At 43.9% G+C, this 23,423-nt stretch overlaps 1 protein-coding gene across 1 annotated transcript in view; it reads right to left on the bottom strand.

Moving 5' to 3' along the window:
- Positions 1-6,078: 6,078 nt before the first annotated feature.
- Positions 6,079-23,423, bottom strand: part of PEX11A (peroxisomal biogenesis factor 11 alpha) — a 246,973-nt gene continuing 229,628 nt past the window's right edge. Inside the window, exon 6 of the mRNA XM_073568685.1 lies at positions 6,079-7,835. Coding sequence (XP_073424786.1) covers positions 7,797-7,835 — 39 coding nt within the window. The 3' untranslated portion in view covers positions 6,079-7,796. The remainder of the gene's footprint in view (positions 7,836-23,423) is intronic.

The following is a 23,423-nucleotide window of genomic DNA, read 5'->3' as shown; positions in this document are numbered from 1 at the left end:
GATGCACAGTGTTCTATCTACAATATGGCAACTACAGAATGGACAATGTCCACACTTAAAATTACCATGTGGGACACTCTTGCTTAACCAATTACTTTGCTGCTTCACCATCCGTTTTTTTACTACTATGTCACCCAAGGTAGTACTCAGTCTACTGGAAATAATGGGACCCCTTGCTGCCGCCTCTACGATATCCTTATCACGCTCCAAAATATGCCAGTTCCTGCGAATGGCAGATCGTATAACCCCATCCATAGGGCCAAATTTGAAACAAAAAAGGAATCTCTTTTCAGATCCACGGGCAGGACTACGGTTGCGACCTCCTGACTGATCAGCCCTAGCCTCATTAAGAAAACCATTAGGATAGCCCCTACAACGGAACCGATCACATAATTCCTCTGCTTGCTGATTATAATCTTCCTGAGTATTATTAATTCTCTTCAGTCTTAATAATTGGCTATAAGGGAGAAACCGTTTTACATGATTTGGATGGAAGCTATCAAACTGCAGAACGGCATTTGTGGCGGAGGGCTTACGAAATACCTTGGTCTGCAACTCGCCATCTACAATACTGATCTGTACATCCAAAAAATCGAGGTTAAGACCTCCATATCTAGACGTGAATGACATATTCATGCCATTGGACTTATTTAGGTACTGGACAAATTCAACAAATGATTCACAGGGTCCATCCTATATCATGAATATATCGTCCACATAGCGCACAAAAAGTCTGATACGTCTCAGAAAATTGTTCCCCTCATTGTACACATAGTCCTCCTCCAACACAGCTAGAAAGAGGTTCGCGAAAGTACAAGCAACCGGAGTTCCCATCGCGGTCCCAGTGCATTGTAAAAACCATGCTTCTTCAAACTTAAATGCATTGTGTTTTAAAACAAAATCAACCCCATCGCATACAAAATTGACAAAACTGTCACTTCGCTTTTGCCATACAATGCCTCTAAGCGCCCCCAAAAATTCATCAGTGTCTTTGATGTAGGAAGGGATATCTTGCAATACAGGGTGCAACAACCAATCCATGTATTGTGACAATGTTTCTGAGAGGGATCCAATCCCTGACACAATGGGGCATCCTGGTGGAGCAATAGGGGATTTATGCACCTTTGGAATATAATACCAATGGGGGCGGCGTGGGAACTCCGGTAATAGCCTTCCAGCCTATTTCTTAGACAGCACGCCTAATTCCACTTTTTCCGTAAAAAACTCCGCAATTCATTTTTATACTTAATCGTCGGGTCCTGTGCCAATTTTACATAAGTAGATGTGTCAGATAACTGTCTCATAGCCTCCATCATATACTGCTCTCTTTGTAATAGGACTATATTACCGCCCTTATCAGCGTTCCTCACGACCACATCAGACCACTCTCTGATCTCAAAGAGGGCACGTCTTTCCGAGGCCAACAGATTGGGCGGAGCAGTCGGATATACTGTACAATGGACTCAACATCCTTCAACACCTGCGTTTCAAATAAATCGATAACATTCCCAGGGACCACCTGGGGCATGAAAGTGGACGGTACACCTCCTGTAAAGGGTTTCAAGGGAACTGAATCTGCAGAATGAGACAATTCTTTAGCAGTCAGATCGCACAAAACCTGGGCATCTGCCCTAACATCGGCCAGTGAATTGGTGCCAGCAAGAAACCCCAAGGGGCCCACCTGACATGGACTCTCTCCTTCTAATGCTGTTACCTCTGAAACACCGGAAGCAAATGATTTGTGTAAATGAATTTTTCGCATAGCTCTAAAGAGATCTAGTTTAAAGTCCACAAAATTAAACGCTTCTGAAACACAAAAACCCAATCCCTTTGAAAGAACAGACACATGTGAGCTATTCAGAGCATGATCAGTTAAATTCAACACCATATCATCACAAGAGTCTAATAAGTATATTAAGTCTAATAAGTGTATAAGTGCTATGTGTTTATGTGTGCCATGTACATGTGTGTATATAATTGCGTGCCATGTAAATGTGTGTGTATAGGTGTGTGCCATGTACATGTATGTGTGTGTGTTATGTACATGTGTGTATAAGTGTGCACCTTGTACATGTGCCATGTGTGTATAAGTGTGTGCCATGTAAGTATGTGCCGTGTACGTGTATGTGTGTCATGTGTGTATAAGTGCGTGCAATGTACATGTGTTTGTGTGTGTGTGTATAAGTGTGTGCCGTGTATGTGTGTATAAGTGTGTGGCATGTATGTATGTGTGTGTGTACCATGTATAAGTGTGTGCCATGTATGTAAGCGTGTGCCATATACATGTGTGTGTATATGTGTGCCATGTACATGTATGTGTGTATAAGTGTGTGCCATGTACGTGTGTGTGTGTATAAGTGTGTGTCATGTACGTGTGTGTGTATATAAGTGTGTACCATGTACTGTATGTGTGTGTATAAGTGTGTGCCATGTACGTGTGTGTGTATAAGTGTGTGCCATGTACGTGTGTGTGTATAAGTGTGTGCCATGTACGTGTGTGTGTGTAAGTGTGTGCCATGTACGTGTGTGTGTGTATAAGTGTGTACCATGTACATGTATGTGTGTGCAAATGTGTGCCATGTATGAGTGTGTGCCATGTATGTATGTGTGTGCCGTGTGTATAAGTGTGTGCCATGTTTGTAAGTGTGTGCCGTGTACGTGTGTATAAGTGTGTGCCATGTGTTTGTGTGTGTGCCATGTAAATGTGTGTGTATAAGTGTGTACCAAGTACATGTATGTGTGCTGTGTACGTGTGTGTATAAGTGTGTGCCATGTACATGTGTCATGTGTGTATAAGTGCGTGCAATGTACATGTGTTTGTGTGTGTGTGTGTATAAGTGTGTGCCGTGTATGTGTGTATAAGTGTGTGGCATGTATGTATGTGTGTGTGTACCATGTATAAGTGTGTGCCATGTATGTAAGCGTGTGCCATATACATGTGTGTGTATATGTGTGCCATGTACATGTATGTGTGTATAAGTGTGTGTCATGTACGTGTGTGTATATAAGTGTGTACCATGTACTGTATGTGTGTGTATAAGTGTGTGCCATGTACGTGTGTGTGTATAAGTGTGTGCCATGTACGTGTGTGTGTATAAGTGTGTACCATGTACATGTATGTGTGTGCAAATGTGTGCCATGTATGAGTGTGTGCCATGTATGTATGTGTGTGCCGTGTGTATAAGTGTGTGCCATGTTTGTAAGTGTGTGCCGTGTACGTGTGTATAAGTGTGTGCCATGTGTTTGTGTGTGTGCCATGTAAATGTGTGTGTATAAGTGTGTACCAAGTACATGTATGTGTGCTGTGTACGTGTGTGTATAAGTGTGTGCCATGTACATGTGTCATGTGTGTATAAGTGCGTGCAATGTACATGTGTTTGTGTGTGTGTGTGTATAAGTGTGTGCCGTGTATGTGTGTATAAGTGTGTGGCATGTATGTATGTGTGTGTGTACCATGTATAAGTGTGTGCCATGTATGTAAGCGTGTGCCATATACATGTGTGTGTATATGTGTGCCATGTACATGTATGTGTGTATAAGTGTGTGTCATGTACGTGTGTGTATATAAGTGTGTACCATGTACTGTATGTGTGTGTATAAGTGTGTGCCATGTACGTGTGTGTGTATAAGTGTGTGCCATGTACGTGTGTGTGTATAAGTGTGTACCATGTACATGTATGTGTGTGCAAATGTGTGCCATGTATGAGTGTGTGCCATGTATGTATGTGTGTGCCGTGTGTATAAGTGTGTGCCATGTTTGTAAGTGTGTGCTGTGTACGTGTGTATAAGTGTGTGCCATGTGTTTGTGTGTGTGCCATGTAAATGTGTGTGTATAAGTGTGTACCATGTACATGTATGTGTGCTGTGTACGTGTGTGTATAAGTGTGTGCCATGTACATGTGTCATGTGTGTATAAGTGCGTGCAATGTACATGTGTTTGTGTGTGTGTGTGTATAAGTGTGTGCCGTGTATGTGTGTATAAGTGTGTGGCATGTATGTATGTGTGTGTGTACCATGTATAAGTGTGTGCCATGTATGTAAGCGTGTGCCATATACATGTGTGTGTATATGTGTGCCATGTACATGTATGTGTGTATAAGTGTGTGCCATGTACGTGTGTGTGTGTATAAGTGTGTGTCATGTACGTGTGTGTGTATATAAGTGTGTACCATGTACTGTATGTGTATAAGTGTGTGCCATGTACGTGTGTGTGTATAAGTGTGTGCCATGTACGTGTGTGTGTATAAGTGTGTGCCATGTACGTGTGTGTGTATAAGTGTGTACCATGTACATGTATGTGTGTGCAAATGTGTGCCATGTATGAGTGTGTGCCATGTATGTATGTGTGTGCCGTGTGTATAAGTGTGTGCCATGTTTGTAAGTGTGTGCCGTGTACATGTGTATAAGTGTGTGCCATGTGTTTGTGTGTGTGCCATGTAAATGTGTGTGTATAAGTGTGTACCATGTACATGTATGTGTGCTGTGTACGTGTGTGTATAAGTGTGTGCCATGTACATGTGCCATGTGTGTATAAGTGTGTGCCATGTAAGTATGTGCCGTGTATGTGTGTCATGTGTGTATAAGTGTGCGCGATGTACATGTGTGTGTGTATAAGTGTGTGCCATGTATGTGTGTGTATAAGTGTGTGCCATGTACGTGTGTGTGTATAAGTGTGTACCATGTACATGTATGTGTGTGCAAATGTGTGCCATGTATGAGTGTGTGCCATGTATGTATGTGTGTGCCGTGTGTATAAGTGTGTGCCATGTACATGTGTGTATAAGTGTGTGCCATGTATGTATGTGTGTGCCACGTACGTGAGTGTGTATAAGTGTGTGCCATGTACATGTGTGTGAGTGTGCCATGTATGTGTGTGCCGTGTACGTGTGTATAAGTGTGTGCCATGTGTTTGTGTGTGCCATGTAAATGTGTGTGTATAAGTGTGTACCATGTACATGTATGTGTGCTGTGTACAAGTGTGTGCCATGTACATGTGCCATGTGTGTATAAGTGTGTGCCATGTAAGTATGTGCCGTGTATGTGTGTCATGTGTGTATAAGTGTGCGCGATGTACATGTGTGTGTGTATAAGTGTGTGCCATGTATGTGTGTGTGTATAAGTGTGTGCCATGTACGTGTGTGTGTATAAGTGTGTACCATGTACATGTATGTGTGTGCAAATGTGTGCCATGTATGAGTGTGTGCCATGTATGTATGTGTGTGCCGTGTGTATAAGTGTGTGCCATGTACATGTGTGTATAAGTGTGTGCCATGTATGTATGTGTGTGCCACGTACGTGAGTGTGTATAAGTGTGTGCCATGTACATGTGTGTGAGTGTGCCATGTATGTGTGTGCCGTGTACGTGTGTATAAGTGTGTGCCATGTGTTTGTGTGTGTGCCATGTAAATGTGTGTGTATAAGTGTGTACCATGTACATGTATGTGTATGTGTGCTGTGTACGTGTGTGTATAAGTGTGTGCCATGTACATGTGCCACGTGTGTATAAGTGTGTGCCATGTAAGTATGTGCCGTGTATGTGTGTCATGTGTGTATAAGTGTGCGCGATGTACATGTGTGTGTGTATAAGTGTGTGCCATGTATGTGTGTGAGTATAAGTGTGTGCCATGTACGCATGTGTATAAGTGTGTGCCATGTACATGTGTGTATATAAGTGTGTGCGATATATAATTTTTTTTTTTTGCATTACTCTAACTTGAATATATGTTATTAGTATATGTAGATGGGTAGAGACACACCGTGGCAGTGTGTGTGTGTGTATTGCACATTTTTAAGTACCGGCCGCACAGACAAGAGTTCGTATACATATAAATATGTTGGCAATCGTCCAGTAAATGAGCAAAATGCTACTTTTTCATCGGGTGATTGGATTGTTTATGGCAGAACATAAATCATTGTTCTTGGCAGCACATTGTCGGTGTAAGCTGCAGATATTATGCTAATCAGAGCTGTGGAGTCGGTAAGCCATACCTCAAACTCCGACTCCTCAACTTCCCTGACTCCCAACTCCACAGCACTGGTTACTACTGAGCATGTACATAAAATGCAGAGATTCTTAGATCAGTAACAGAACTGACATTTATTGGACATTTCATAGCTTTCCCAAATTACATCACATCCTGCACCCAATGTATTATATATAGAGATGGGCGAATCACAGTAAAGTTCGGCGTCCATACTGAACACATACTGTTTGGGCACGGACACTGAACACAGACTTCACCAGGAAGTCCATGTTACTGTCCAGACTGAGAACCACTGGTGACTGAGCTGCTGCGAGCACAGCGTCAGTGACCGTCGGTGACGTCATCGAGGTTACCTCCGGTCACTAATGTTGCACTCGCAGCATTTCAGTCACCAGTGGTTCTCAGCCTGGATGATCGTATCTTGGCACCGTCCAGGTTGAAAGCTGTTTACCCCCCAGACATAGATTATGGCGTGGAACACAACGACCGACAGGTGAGAGATATTGTTTTTTTTATTTTAGTTTTATTACAGGAGAACGAGGACTTCGGTAGAATTAGATGTTAGGTGAGTTTTAACTGTATTTGTTATCTAATATATAAAGCTGAATGTGTGTGTGTGTATGTCCGGGATTGGCATCTGCACCGTCGCAGCTACAGCCACAAAATTTTGCACAGTCACACGTCTGGACCCCAAGAGCGTCATAGGCTATGTTGTAAGGTGAAATTTTAACACCGCGCATTCCAATTCACCAAACAATTTGGCCTATTATTCTTATCATTTCTATGGTGTTATCGTCCTTCTGTAAAGCTGGAAATAACACAATTTATTACCGTGCCAACTCAGACAGGATTAGATACACTGCTCAGCAGTCAGTATCATACAGGATAGGATTAGCTACACGCCTCAGCAGTCAGTATCACACAGGATAGGATTAGATACACAGCTCAGCAGTCAGTATCACACAGGAGAGGATTAGACACATGGCTCAGCAGTCAGTATCACACAGGATAGGATTAGATACACAGCTCAGCAGTCAGTATCACACAGGATAGGATTAGATACACAGCTCAGCAGTCAGTATCACACAGGATAGGAATAGATACACGGCTCAGCAGACAGTATCACACAGGATAGGATTAGATACACAGCTCAGCAAACAGTATCACACAGAATAGTATTAGATACACGGTTCAGCAGACAGTATCACACAGAATAGGATTAGATACACAGCTCTGCAGTCAGTATCACACAGGATAGGATTAGATACACAGCTCAGCAGTCAGTATCACACAGGATAGGATTAGATACACGGCTGAGCAGTCAGTAGCACACAGGATAGGATGAGATACACTGCTCAGCAGTCAGTATCACACAGGATAGGGTTAGATACACGGCTCAGCAGACAGTATCACACAGGATAGGATGAGATACACTGCTCAGCAGTCAGTATCACACAGGATACAATTAGATACACAGCTGAGCAGTCAGTAACACACGATAGGATTAGATACACAGCTCAGCAGAAAGTATCACACAGGAAAGGATTAGGTACACAGCTCAGCAGACATTATAACACAGGATAGGGTTAGATACACAGCTCAGAAACAGGAGGTACAAAAGGAGAGGACATTTTCATTACAAGAATTCCACTCATTCCATCTGATTTGTTTTTTGATTTTAAACGCCTCCAGTTTCCAGTTCAACTGCTATTTGCAATGTCCATTAACAATGCTCAGGGACAGTCCTTGAAAGTAGTAGGAATCGATTTGCAATCTCCATGCTTTTCTCATGGTCAACTTTACATGGTCTGTTCAAGAGTTGGAACTGCCAAAAATCTGTTCATCTTTGCACTGAAAGGAAAAACCAAAAATCTTGAATGAGTTGAAAATTAAATACTATCTTTGCTTAAGTAATAATTTAGTTAATTTGTGTTGCAAACCTGTAGTGTTGAATATATGATGTGAAATGTTTTTATGTGCAATATAATCATTATAATTTGTTATAACTAACCACAGTTGGTTACTATGCCCAGGCAACGCCGGGCTCTTCAGCTAGTTTTTAAATAAAAATGGAAAACTGTGTTGTCTTATTTCTAATAAAGGACTTTATTCTGGCTGTGTCTTTATTTACCATGTAGCTATAGGATTAGTAATGCATAGGTGTCTTATAGAAGCCTCTCCATTACTAAGTCGTGGGTTTGATGTCACCTGACAATTCAAAGGTGACATCAACCCCACAAATATGAACCCCACTTGCCACCATTACAGGTGGGAAGAGCCGGATATTGTGCCAGAATTGGTGCATCTAACAAATGTGCCTTTTCTGGTCAGCTGCAGGCTGCTATTTTTAGGCTGGGGGGGGGCAATATCCGCCCCTTATGAGCCTGAGAATACCAGCACCCAGCTGTCTGCTTTAGCATGGCTGGTTGTCAAAAATGGGGGGATGCCATGCCTTTTTTAAAATTATTTAAATTATTAAAAAAAACAGGGTGGGGACCCCTCTATTCTTGATAAAAAGCCTTACTGAAGCTGACAGCTGAGGGTTCCAGCCCTCGGTTGTGAGTTTTGCCGGGCTGGTTATCAAAAATAGGGGGGAACCCACACAGGTTTTTTTTTTTAAATTATTTATTTACAGCGCAGGAACTGGCTAATCAATACACCCATCAGCCGCTCCTGATCTCACTGTTAGGGCTCATACCCATTTGCGAGAAATACCGGCAAGTGCAATCCAATAAAAATTCAGATTGCACTCGGACCAATGTTATTCAGTGGGTGACATCTCATCTGCGATTTTTTTTCTCAGCTGAAATCGGACTGAGAAAAAAATCGTAGCATGCTGCGTATTGCTGCGTATCTCGGATGAGACTCTCCAATGCAAGTCAATAGGTGTGAGAAAAAAATCACACAGCACTCGCACCATATACAGTATATGTTTTTATATTACATAGATAGGTAGATGGAAAGCAGGTATTTCATGTGCGGTGTACTGTAAAATCTCACTGACAGGTTAGAAAAGAATAGATATATACACATAGAATATATATATATATATATATATATATATATATATATATATATATATATATATATACACACATACATACAGTGCCTTGCGAAAGTATTCGGCCCCCTAGAACTTTTCAACCTTTTCCTACATATCATACTTCAAACATAAAGATACCAAATGTAAAATTTTGGTGAAGAATCAACAAGTGGAACACAATTGTGAAGTTGAACAAAATGTATTGGTTATTTCAAATTTTTGTGGAAATTCAAAAACTGAAAAGTGGGGCGTGCAATATTATTCGGCCCCTTTAACTTGTTGCGCCACCTTTTGCTGCGATTACAGCTGCATGTCGCTCGGGGTATACCTTCTTCCTCTTACAGACATAAGTTCCTTACACAATGCAGATGCTGCTGCTGCTTTATATAACATCGCAATAGCTGCAGCTCTTGAATTGGTCACCCCTCTCTCACATACCAAAGCTCGCAAAATCAACAGACAATCCTGGAACACCAGCCTGACCAAAGAACTGAGGCGGGCTTCCATGGTTGCTGAGCAGAGAAGATCACACTCCAACAAACAGTCCCTCACTATTTTCAAGGCCAAACTCACCACAGCAAAACAAACCTACTTCTCATCTCTCATATCCTCCTTGTCTCACAACTCTAAACAGCTATTCAACACCTTCAATTCTCTCCTCCTTCCCCCAGCACCTCCTCCCTCTCCACTAATCTCAGCTGAAGACATTGCCTCATTCTTCAAACAGAAGATTGATAACATGAGACAAAGCTTTGGCCTACAACCCTCAGAGTCCCTCCTCCTAACTACTCAGCCCTACTCCTACAAAAACAGCTTCTCAACCATTACAGAAGGCCAACTTTCCAACCTACTCTCGAGGTCACATCCCACTTCATCTCAAACCTCACAACTGTATTCATCCCAACCCTAACCCATCTCTTTAAACTATCACTAACAACTGGCATTTTCCCCTCATGCTTCAGACATGCCTCAATCACACCAATCCTTAAAAGGCACTTGTTTGACCCATCCTCTGTATTTAGCTATCGCCCCATATCACTTCTCCCTTTGCCTCAAAACTCCAGGAACAACGTGTCCATTTCGAACTGTCCTCTCACCTCTCTTCCTCCTCCCTCATCGACTGCTTACGATCTGGCTTCCGACTGCATCACTTCACTGAAACTGACCTAACAAAAGTCACCAATTACTTACTGACTGCCAAAGCCAAGCGACACTACTCTGTCCTCCTCCTCCTGCCTTTGACACAGTGGACCACTCCCTATTACTACAGACCCTCTCATCTCTTAGCATCACTGACTTGGCCATATCTTGGATCGCGTCATACCTAACAGACCGGACTTTCAGTATCTCCCACTCACACACCACCTCCTCACCTTGCCACCTATCTGTTGGAGTCCCGCAAGGTTCAGTCCTAGGGCCCCTACTCTTCCCATTTATACCTTTGGCCTGGGGCAGCTCATAGAATCTCACAGCTTGCAGTATCACCTCTATGCTGATGACACACAGATCTACCTCTCTGGACCAGATATCACCTCCCTACTAACTAAAAATCCAGAATGTCTGTCCGCTATTTCATTCTTCTTCTCCGCTAGATTTCTAAAACTTAACACGGACAAAACAGAATTCATCATCTTTCCCCCATCTTACTCGACTCCCCCAACAGACCTATTCATTAAAGTAAGTGACAGGTCACTTTCCCCAGTCCCACAAGCTCGCTGCCTTGGGGTAATCCTTGACTCTGATCTGTTCTTCAAACCACTTATCTAAGCCCTTTCCACTTCTTGCCAACTTCAACTTAAAAATATTTCCCGGATCTGTGCATTCCTTAATCTAGAATCTGCAAAAACTCGAGTGCATGTCCACATCATCTCTCGCCTTGACTACTGCAACCTCCTACTCCAATCTATCCTAAACTCTGATGCCTGACTAATCCAACTGTCTCCCCACTATTCCCCAGCCTTGCTCTGTCAATCCCTTCACTGGCTCCCTATTGCCCAGGGACTCCAGTTCAAAACCCTAACCATGGCATACAAAACCATCCACAACCTGTCTCCTCCATACATCTGTGACCTTGTCTCCCAATAGTTACCTACACTAGAGTTGAGCGATACCGTCCGATACTTCAAAGTATCGTATCGGATGGTATCGGCCGATCTTTAAAAAAAGTATCGGTATCGCCGATTCCGATACCGGAAGTCCCATTCAAGTCTATGGGACTTCCGGTATCGGAATAAGAAAAACCCTTTCCTGCCCTTGTACAGCCTCTCTGGGGTCTGTACGGGCCTTTCGGGGGGCTGTGCCGGCCTGCCAGGGGGTCTGTGCAGGCTCCGGTGGTCTGTGCCGGCCTGCCGGTGGTCTGTGCAGGCTCCGGGGGGCTGTGCCGGCCTGCCGGGGGGCTGTGCCGGCCTGCCGGGGGGCTGTGCAGGCTCCGGGGGGCTGTGCCGGCCTGCCGGGGGGCTGTGCCGGCCTGCCGGGGGGCTGTGCCAGCCTGCCGGGGGTCTGTGCAGGCTCCGGGGGTCTGTGCAGGCATCGTCCGATGGGACTACAAGTCCCATCGGGCGATGCCTGCTACCATGACAGTGATTGACACATTAGCCAATGATGGGACAGTAGTAGTCCCATCATCCGGCTAATGTGTTGAATGTAAAAAAAAAAAAAAAAAAAAAAATTACATGCTACATACATACAACATACTACATACATGCTACATTCATACTACATAAATACTACATGCAACATACATACTACATATATACTACATGCATGCTACATACATACTGCATGCTACATACATACTACATGCTACATACTACATATATACTACATGCATGCTACATACTACATGCTACATACATACTACATATATACTACATGCATGCTACATACATACTGCATGCTACATGCATGCTACATACATACTACATACATACTACATGCATGCTACATACATACATATATACTACATGCATGCTACATACATACTACATGCTACATACATACTACATATATACTACATGCATGCTACATACATACTACATGCTACATACTACATATATACTACATGCATGCTACATACTACATGCTACATACATACTACATATATACTACATGCATGCTACATACATACTACATGCTACATACATACCACATATATACTACATACATACAATACATTCATACAATACATACATAGACATACAGTACATATAACATAGAGTAACATACTTACCAATACTTGTCACATTGTTCCCCGAAGCCATTGTCTTTTCCGGGATAAATATTAACATAACAAACCACAAAAATACTCACCCACGATCCGAAGCAGTCCACGAGTGTGTCCCACGACGATCTTGGGTAGAGAACTGCAGCATCAGATGATGCTGCCGTTCTCTACGGGCTGCAGGAATCCAATGACGGAAGGTAGGTATCCTTCCGCACTGTATTCCTCCGCCACTTAAAAAAAAAAAGTCCCTAGTCTCACTTTATGCCATTGCTGCGTGGGAATTTCCCACACAGCAATGGCATAAAGTGAGACTAGGGACTTTTTTTTTTTAAGTGGCGGAGGAATACAGTGCGGAAGGATACCTACCTTCCGTCATTGGATTCCTGCAGCCCGTAGAGAACGGCAGCATCATCTGATGCTGCAGTTCTCTACCCAAGATCGTCGTGGGACACACTCGTGGACTGCTTCGGATCGTGGGTGAGTATTTTTGTGGTTTGTTATGTTAATATTTATCCCGGAAAAGACAATGGCTTCGGGGAACAATGTGACAAGTATTGGTAAGTATGTTACTCTATGTTATATGTACTGTATGCCTATGTATGTATTGTATGAATGTATTGTATGTATGTAGTATATATGTGGTATGTATGTAGCATGCATGTAGTATGTATGTAGCATGCATGTAGTATGTATGTAGTATGTATGTAGCATGCAGTATGTATGTAGCATGTATGTAGTATGTATGTAGTATATATGTAGTATGTATGTAGCATGCATGTAGTATGTATGTAGCATGCATGTAGTATGTATGTAGTATGTATGTAGCATGCAGTATGTATGTAGTATGTAGTATGTATGTAGCATGCATGTAGTATGTATGTAGCATGCATGTAGTATGTATGTAGTATGTATGTAGCATGCAGCATGTATGTAGCATGCAGCATGTATGTAGCATGTATGTAGTATGTATGTAGTATATATGTAGTATGTAGCATGCATGTAGTATGTATGTAGTATGTATGTAGCATGTATGTAGTATGTATGTAGTATATATGTAGTATGTATGTAGCATGCATGTAGCATGTATGTAGCATGCATGTAGTATGTATGTAGTATTTTTTTTTTTTTTTTTTTTTTAACATTTAACACATTAGCCGGATGATGGGACTACTACTGTCCCATCATTGGCTAATGTGTCAATCACTGTCATGGTAGCAGGCATCGCCCAATGGGACTTGTAGTCCCATCGGACGATGCTTGCACAGACCCCCGGACATCAGCACAGCCCCCCGGCAGGCCGGCACAGCCCCCCGGCAGGCCGGTACAGACCCCCACAGGGTGCACAGACCACCGGCAGGCCGGCACAGCCCCCCGGCAGGCCGGTACAGACCCCGGGCAGTCCACACAGCCCCCCGGCAGGCCGGCACAGCCCCCCGGCAGGCCGGCACAGCCCCCCGGCAGGCCGGCAGAGACCCCCGGAAGGCCCGAAATGACGGCGCATCATGATGCGCACACACCGCGCATCATGATGACGTCAGGCCGTCAATCAACTGAACTTCCGATTGATATGCCGAATTCCGATATTGAAAAAATATCGGAAGTCGGTATCGGAATTCCGATACAGCAAGTATCGGCCGATACCCGATACTTGCGGTATCGGAATGCTCAACACTAACCTACACACAACCTCCGATCCTCACAAGATCTCCTTCTCTACTCCCCTCATCTCCTCTTCCCACAATCGCATACAAGCTTTCTCTCGCACATCCCCTACTCTGGAACTCTCTACCCCAACATATCAGAATCTCGCTTCAAAATTAACCTGAAGACTCTCACCTCTTCCGACAAGCCTACAACCTGCAGTAACCACCGATCCACCAAACCAATGCACGACCAGCTTTGCCCTTGCCTATTCTATCCTCACCCATCACTTGTAGATTGTGAGCCCTCACGGGCAGGGTCCTCTCTCCTCCTTTACCAGTGGTGACTTGTATTGTTTAAGATTTCTGTACATATTTTTTATTATGTATACCCCTTTTCACATGTAAAGCGCCATGGAATAAATGGCACTATAATAATAAATAATAATAATAATAATAATAATAATTATGATCTTGTTGTATCATGTGCATAATAAATAATTTTAAGGATTGTTAGTAATGTCGACGATCTGATTCTCTAGTGTTCCTTATCCCTCCTAGCTTTGCATCGTCTGCAAATTTGATAAGTTTACCTTCAGTTTCCCTATCTAGATCATTTATAAAAATTTTGAACAACACTGGGACCAGTATAGATCCTTGTGGTACCCCACTTGAAACACTTTTCCAAATGTACATGCAACCATTTATTACCACTCTTTGAGTACAATCACTGAACCAGTTATGAATGCATCTAACCATAGCCTTGTCAATCCCATACTTGATACTTTTTCAATAAGGATAGGATGAGATCCAGCCAGTCACTGATTCCATCATAGAAGGAAAATAGATTAGTGTGTATATAGGAAGAAAAAGTAGTGGCACTTACCAGTCCTTTAAAATCCAATGTCTATTCAGAAAAACATGTTTAAAACTGACTGCAGAGAGGGAAGGAGCACACGTGCGGGATGACGATTGATTCACGTCTTCTTGCACTCTTACTGGTCCTGGAATCTAATTTAATCGATAGAATGTATTGGATGCGGTAAACCTGCATGGTTCAGTGAACACATGCGAATTTACCTGTATTCAATAGAAGGCAGCGCTTTGGACGCAGAAAACATATGCTACGTTCAAAGTGCTTCTAGTTCCGGATCGTGGGAACGCACCCTAACAGAGTCACAAGCTTGCATTTCTGGCACGTAAAGTTTGTCTTTTCTTCTGGCTAGTCTGTAAACATAGAGCACACATTGCAGCACACCATATGGGCAATCTGTTTCTCCATATTGAACAAATCAATTTCTATGGAATCGCCGTGAATATTTTCAATACTAGGGGCTAGTTGTGGGGGGCATAATTCTAGGGGCTTCTGGCTGTGGAAGACATATGGGGGGCTGCTGGCTGTGGGGGACAGAATACTGGCAGCTTGTGGCTGTTGGGGACATAGTACTGGGGGCTGCTGGTGACTATAATACTGGAGGCTGGCTGTGGGGGGCATAATACTAGGGACTGCTCACTATCAAGACATCACACTTTATAGGGAGATGTTGATGACAATACTGTATAGGGGCCTGTAGGGAACATAATGGAGTATGTGGTGATCGTACTGTATTGGGGGCTGTTTGGACCAATTTTTATAAGGCGCTGTAGGGGACTTCATTCTGTATAGGTGACTCTGGTGATCATATTGTATAGTAGGCTGTGATAGACATCATACTGTATATTAGGGGCTGATGGTTTATCATGGTGAGGGCGTCATTAGCTTCATCTGCCTAGGGAACCAAAATACCTTGTCCCAGCCCTGCCTCCCAGACTACCTTGCTCTTGAAGTAATCTTTGTTGGGTAATAATGGTCTTGAATTTTCTCCATTTGTACACAATCTGACTATAGACTGGTGACATCCAAACTCTTAGAGATGGTTTTGTAACCTAGATCATAGAATCATAGAATGGTAGAATTGTAAGGGACTTCCTGAGCCATCTTGTCCAACCCCCTGCTCAAAGCAGGATTCACTAAATCACCCTAGACAGATGTCTGTCCAGCCTCTTCTATTGAAGAACTCACCACCTTTCGTGGCAGCCTGTTCCACTCATTGACCACCCTCACTGTCAAAAAGTTTTTTCTAATATCTAGTCTGTGTCTCCTCCCATTCAGTTTCATCCCATTGCTTCTAGTCTTTCCTTGTGCTAATGAGAATAAAGATGATCCTTCTACAATGTGACAGCCCTTTAGATATTTGTAGACAGCTATTAAGTCTCCTCTCAATCGTCTCTTTGGCAAGCTAAACATTACCAACTCCTGTAACCGTTCCTCATAGGACAGGGTTTGCATACTGGTCACCATTCTGGTCGCTCTTCTCTGAACTTGCTCCAGTTTGTTGATGTTTGTTTTAAATGTGGCGCCCAAACCTGGACACAGTATTCCAGATGAGGTCTGACCAAAGAGGAGTAGAGGGCAATAATGATTTCACCTTTTCTAGCCTGATGAGTATGAGTAATTTGTTAATGTCATGACACACTTCCAAAAACATATGTTGTTAATATCAGACTTCGATAGACCTCTGTTCTTTAAATAAAATTGATCGCTCACTCAGATTGTCATCCCATTAATTGAAAACAGATTTTAATTTCACCATCAAATTAGCTGCTAATCCTATAGGTCCAAATAAGTTTTCTATTCACAGACGTGATATTGGATTAGTTTTCTCATTTAAAAAAAATGAAAGTCTAATACTTTTGATTCTTTTCTTTTATTTACGGTAGTTCTTTTCATCTACTTTTAGGACTTGCGGAAAAATATATTCAGAAATATGGAAAATTCTGAACGGTTCAAAACCTTTCAAACACACTGTATGTGACTGGTATATGGGCCAGGGTGGGTTCAGGGTCCCAGATGCAAAATTTGCTTTAATTATTTTCAGTTGTGGACTATTTTGCTCCAAGGTCTCCATAAATGTAATTTGACCATAGCATAGATACGTTTCTTGCACAGAAACTTCTGCAGTCTATATCTAACACTTGTACCAGGGACATCCCTAAGATGATAGCAATAGCTGACCCTTCTATTTCCTTTCTTTAGTGGGGTTAAAGGATAGAGCAACAGGGAGAGTAATAGTAAATTAAAATACATTACATTTTTAAAAAAAAAAAAGCATTTCAAAATGGGAAGGTGTTATTTTTTTAACATATTTTTCTCTGGTCTGTATACACTTCTTTGGATAGAAGGTAACACACTCTAAATAAAGTGCAACTGTATTCTGTTATATAAAGCTCTGGCATCAAGAACAGATGTTTCTAAGTTTCTTCCAAAATTGTAATTCCTGTTTAGATTTCCAAACTGACAAATCAAACTTTCATGCAATGTAATTCTAGTTCGCTAAGCCATTTACAACATATTTATTCCGTTCTTCGAATAAAAAATGTTCCGCTTCTTTAATCAGAAGAATGGAGGACTATACATTCACTTAGCATAATATTTTAATGGAATAGATTTCTGTATATTTTCCCGTGAGTGTCTAGTTACGGCTCTGGCATGTCTGTAGAGATACTTCCTTCTGGATTACTTCATATCTACATGATCGGCAGTGAAAACATACAGTAGAATAGATATAAACAGTCGTATGCAGAATGTGTAGAAGATGAATACCTTAAGATTTAGCGTGTCAGTAAAAGATGATATAATGTTGCGCTTTTCATGGTAAATCATAACATTCATGTTTAAGTTCAACACTCTTCATAGGCAGTAGGCTCTTTAAAGCTTAATTAATGATCTGGGGGGAACGCAAGACTATGAGACACACAGCCTGATTATGTATGTACTCTGCCTTCGTTTCCCACTGCTCAGTATTTGGAATAGTGGACAGACTGCTGTGACGGGTGAACTGCGCTCCATTTCCTACGTAGCATTAATGGATCAGAGTTCAAAACTGAAAAATCTCATTCATTGTCTGAAAAATAAACAACAATATGGTCTTAACTTAGTCACATTATCTGGCCACTCATTAAGAAACAACTCACTTGTACATAACACTATTGTATATCCAGATTATTGTGGGTTCGGAGATTAGAAAGGGACAATTTTAGAAACCCTATTTTATGGTAAAACCAGAGGAAGCTGCATTAATATACAGCTTAATTTCATACTATAATATATAGTTCTGTCCCCATGTTTCAATCTCTGATGAAATGATAGCGAAATCTTAACATAGAAGATTTTATTCATAATGGCCAGGTTGCATGTGGCCTAAGGCCCCTTTCACATATCAGTTTTTTGCCATTAGTCACAATCGAAAAAAATTTGGAAAAAAAACGATTCCGGCAACTGATGCCGCTGGATCAGTTTTTTTCTCATAGACTTGTATTAGCGACGGATTACGACGGGTGGCCTCACGTTTCGTCCGTCATTGGTCGGATCCGTCGGAAATTCTTTGTCCGGCGGCCGGACACGACGCACAGAGCAACTTTTTTTGTGTTGGTTGAAAAATCGGACAGCGACGGATCTGTCGCTGTTCGATTTTTGCTAGAATGAAAGCCTAGGAGCTCAGGATCCGTCGCTGTCCGACAAATGGTAGAATTGACAGATTCCGTTTTTTAAACTGCGCATGCTTCGACACTGTGTGCGTGTATGTTGTGTGTGTGGGGGTCTGCAGGGCTGTGCATGGGTCTGTGCGGGGGTATGCGTGTCTGTGCTGGTGGTATGCGTGTCTGTGCGGGGGCTGTGTGGGGGTATGCGGGTCTGTGCGGGGGTCTATGCGGGGCTGTGCAGGGTTCTGTGTGGGGTCTGTGCGGGTCTGTGCGGTGGTATGCGGGGGGTCTGTGCGGGGCTGTGCAGGAGTCTGTGCGGGGGTATGCGGGTCTGTGCGGGGGTATGCAGGGCTGTGTGGAGGTATGTGGGGCTGTGCGGGAGTCTGTGTGGGAGTCTGTGTGGGGGTCTGTGTGGGGCTGTGCGGGGCTGTGCGAAGGTGTGCAGGTCTGTGCGGGGGTATGTGGGGGGTCTGTGTGGGGGTATGCGGGGGGTCTGTGCGGGGGTCTGTGCCAGGGTATGTGGGGCTGTGCGAGAGTCTGTGCGGGTCTGTTTGGGAGTCTGTGCAGGGGTATGCGGAGCTGTGCAGGGGTCTGTGCGAGAGTCTGTGCGGGGGTATGCGGGGCTGTGCAGGAGTCTGTGCGGGGGTATGCGGGTCTGTGTGGGTCTGTGTGGGGGTCTGTGCGGGGGTATGTGCAGGGGTATGCGGGGCTGTGCGGGAGTTTGTGAGGGGCTGTGCGGGGGTCTTATTCACGCCTCTCCATTATTAACCGGGCTTAATGTCACCTTACAATAGCATGTCTGGGGTGGCTGAGGGCTGGTATTTGTAGCCGGGGGGGCCAATATCCATGGCCCCTTCCAAGGCTATGAATATTAACCCGCAGCTGTATGCATAGCCTTTCTGGCTATAAAATATAGGGGGACCTCATGTCATTTTTTTGAGGTCCCCCTATTTTAATAGCCTGTAAAGGCTATGCAGACAGCTGCAGGCTGATATTCATAGCCTGGGAAGGGGCCATGGGTATTACCCCCTTCCCAGGCTACAAATATTGGCCCCCGGCCGTCGGCTTTCCCCCTCTGGTGCAGAAAATTGCATGGGAGCCCACGCCATTTAAAAAAAAAAAATATATATATATGGCTATATAACTATGGATATATCTATAGATATATCTATGGATATATCTATGGATATATTGTGATACAAATGAGACAAGTATGAGTGTGTGCCTGGGTTACGATAGGTATCCAGTTTTCAGAATAGGTGATTATGGAAGTCATGCTGATCACATGCCACCATCTTAGAGCGTTATGCTATGATCATGAAGAGTTAACTTTGTAACAAGCAACATATGTTGAACTTTGAACATTGACAATCAGTGACAGACAATCTTGATTGTTAGAAGACATGCCAGTGGTAAATAGATCTTGGGTTGTAATCAGTAGCAGACAACCTTCAAGCATTGTGCTATTGTTAAGAGACATACCAGTGGCAAATAAATCTTGGGTTGGTGCAAACAAACTTTAAGATTGTAGTAGTCTATAACAAACAGACCTTGAAGTCTTGTGCTATTATCAAGACAGCAACCAATTGCGCAATGGCAAGATACTGATGATTCAGCCTAAACATACTGCACAGATGTCATAGGGGAGGATGTGGAAGTTGTTTATAAAAAGGTGGACCTTGTGTCAGTGAGGGAGGGACATTTCCAAAAGGTATCGTGGATGCAGGGTTTCTGTGATGACAAAACCAGAGTATTTCCTTCCCGCTGACATTGTGGTCCCTCCAGTGGAGAAGTGATGTTACAATACTTGGTAATGTATTGATGCTTATTTCTCTATGTACTATAATTCATATTAATTGTATGATTCACATGAAATTAATTAACAAAACAGGGTAATAATATTATATCTGCCATTCCATTAATTTGGTGTTTTATCATTTAAATTAATCATTGTATAATAAAATTGTGCCATATCTAAGTGGTGTCTTCTTTAAAGCCGTATCCGAACCTTATTGCTAAACAGTTGGCAATACATAAATTGGCATAGTCGGCAGGATATGCAGAAGGCTTAGAATTGAATTTTTTGTTAAACTTCCGATAATCCGGAATTTAAACTGCAAATTCCGATAGTCCAGAAAAATTGTGTGATATTGCGTACAAAATGTCTCTCTTTAAGAAAAATGAGGTTGTAAATGTTTCTGTTGAAATTCCAGGGTGGGAGCAGGCTCCTTACCATATTTTGGCCAATGAATGGTCGCAATGTGTAGGATTAAGTGAATCATGGGATAAATGTTTAAAAGAGGCTGAACCTGCTGATGTGGTGACATGTCTGCAGAGAGTGAGAGTGGAAAAAAACAAAGAGCTGGGTGCTGTGAGCAGGAGAGGGTGGATCTTGTTACATGCTTATAGGCGGCAGCATGAGGAACAACTTAAATTGCTGCAAAGAATGCAAGCATTAGAACAGCAAGTGTGTGAGATGCAGAGTGCTGTGACAATGGTGCACTGTCAGAATAAGCTGCTAATGGATAAATGTGATGGTTATCAAAATGTTGCAGAAAAGGCTGCCGTACGTGTAGCAGAGTATAAGAACAGAAGGAGGAAAGGCAAGGTGAATAAAAAGAAAGTAGCTTTGGCCATAGCCAAAGTAGGAACAGCGTGGAACTGTGGGGGGATGGTCATTCCTTACCTTGCAGACGTCCGGAATCGTCAGCTCCTCACAACTGGGACTTCAGCTTGAATCTTTGGATCCAGAAGATGGAATACCTCGTGGCACAGATGAAGAGGATGATGGAGCAGCGCGGCCAGCAGTGGATGAAGGAACAGCTGCAGCGATGGTCTGGTGATGGCGACGGCGGAGAAGATGGGACCCCTCTGCCTCCGAAGCGGCAGCGACGATCACGGCCTCCTGAGCACCTCAGCCCGGAGTTAAGTTTGCAGCGGAGGAAGAGCCCCATTAGCAGACCTGTTGCAGAAGACATCGCGGGGCCGGAGCCAGAAGTCGAGAAGCAGGCAGCAAGGTAACGGGGCGGTGAGTGACGTGGCCGGCCTCCCCTCCATTTCGGATCGCGTCACACAGTGGTGACGCGCACGTCGCGGCCACGTTACCCGGCGTGGTCACCTGACCCGGCGCGGTCATCGGCATCGGTGGACGGCGGTGACGTGACGCGGCAAGGAGCCCGGTGGCGAGGTGGTGTGTGACTTCACCAGCCTCATTTCCTTTCTCGCGGTGCTGGGGGGAAGCGGGCGGTGGCTCGGTCATGTGGCCACCCTTCAGCTGCCAGGGGCCACAGGTCATGTGGTCCGGCGTCGCGTTCCCCCGGCGTTGGGTGCCAGATTCAGGAGGTGTTGCCTGCGGCTGGAGCACCAACCTCCCCCCCCCCGTTTGAGGCTCCGAGCCAGTGACTTTTTGCCATGCGTTCCCGGACGGACAGTCGGTCTGGGCGCTGGCGCTGCGGCCCAGGAGGGCTGCAGTCGGCATAGATCCATGGAGAAGATCGCAGCTGCGGTGCTCGACGCGGAGGACACGTGACGGCTGTTCCGTGGGGTTCCGCGGAGTCAGCCTAGTAAGTAAGGCTCACTTAAACCTTTATTAATGTCTAGATTATATTGGTTGGGAAGGGTGTTGCTACGTATGGTTTCGGGTGTTTGTCTGGGGGTTCGGAAAGATGCGCGGCTGGTCCATGTGGACAGCGTTCGAATCTGTGAGGGAATGGTTGCTTTGTGGTCCAGGAGGCTGTTTTGTGCACTTCATGAGTGTTGGGAGGTATTTTTTAATTTCATGCTAGTTTGCTTTTATGATAGTGGGTATATCTATAGGTGACGACATCATTTTATTTTGGTTAGTATAATTGTGCTTGCATTCTCTGGGTGTTTGTGTATGACTGGTGGTGATTCCATGGCGGTTTGTGAGTAATTCAGGTGGTGATACGGATATTGGCAGAGCGGTGGTGGATAGCCATATCCATGCCAGTTTTATGGTTTATTGTTATAGGCATGGGGTCTTTGGGCTGGAGGATTATCGCCGCGCCAAGTATTTGATATTGGTTGGATGGCAGTTCACTGACGTGGTGATATGTTTGGGTAGTGCATCGGGCGGCTTAATCTTTCACGTTACAGTGGGGTGTGTTCTATTGCTGGTCAGAGGTGAGGGGGTAGGTGGTCGAGTTTTCATTAGGGTGTGTTTTATTTATATGCCGGGTTCGGTTCTCCAATAGGGGCTTTGAGTGTACTAAGGGTTTTCATGTTCACTAGGGGCATTTTGGTTTGTTGCGGCAGACGTTCTGGTGAGGTCGAGATGCTTGGGACGGCAGATCTTTCGGGAACCTGCCTTTCTGGCAGCAATGGATGACATTTCCCCCGGGGGGCTTGGAGTTGACCTTTTACCGGATTTGTTTTCCTGGTTAATTTCTGGGGATACGTAGATATGGCGTGGAGCTGGGGTTATGGTTGGTCAATGTCCGGTTGTTGAGGTCCGTGATTTGGTTTCTGTGTGGTAGTCGGGGATTATCTGGTATTAGGGATGGTGCAGTGCTTATTTTCTGTTCATGGTCCAACCTGGAGCTACTATCTGGTATTAGGGAAGGTGGTGTGCTTATTTCTGTTCATGGTCCAACCCTTGACTACTTTGGGTTTCTTCATGCTCAGGGCGTTGTTGCGGTTATCATGTGTTTGGATAAGTCAAAGTGTTTGATTCACCTGGGGCCCTATGTCTAAGTCAGGTTAGGTTAACGAGTACATCGTGTCAGGTCGGGGGTCGTTATTAGGTTCCCGTGTATATCGCGCTGCTGTTTTGGGGGGTTGATTTTGGTTATTGAATACGTGGGGCTACAATCCACTGGGGGTTTTTGCATGATCTGCAGTCATATGGCATTCTTACGGTAATTTGCTGGTCGTGGCTGCCCTGGGGCAGTTTTAACAACTTTTGTACGTAAGGACTGGTGGGTTCTCACTGCGGTTCTTTAGGGTTGCCGATTGAGCTTTTGGCAGACTGTATCGGGTGGTATTTGTTACAG

This window comes from Dendrobates tinctorius, unplaced genomic scaffold (assembly GCF_039654945.1).
Source record: "Dendrobates tinctorius isolate UK_male_01 unplaced genomic scaffold, ASM3965494v1 ptg000022l, whole genome shotgun sequence".
In the NCBI taxonomy this organism is placed as follows: domain Eukaryota; kingdom Metazoa; phylum Chordata; class Amphibia; order Anura; family Dendrobatidae; genus Dendrobates; species Dendrobates tinctorius.
This window is presented reverse-complemented; position numbering and strand designations above follow the sequence as displayed.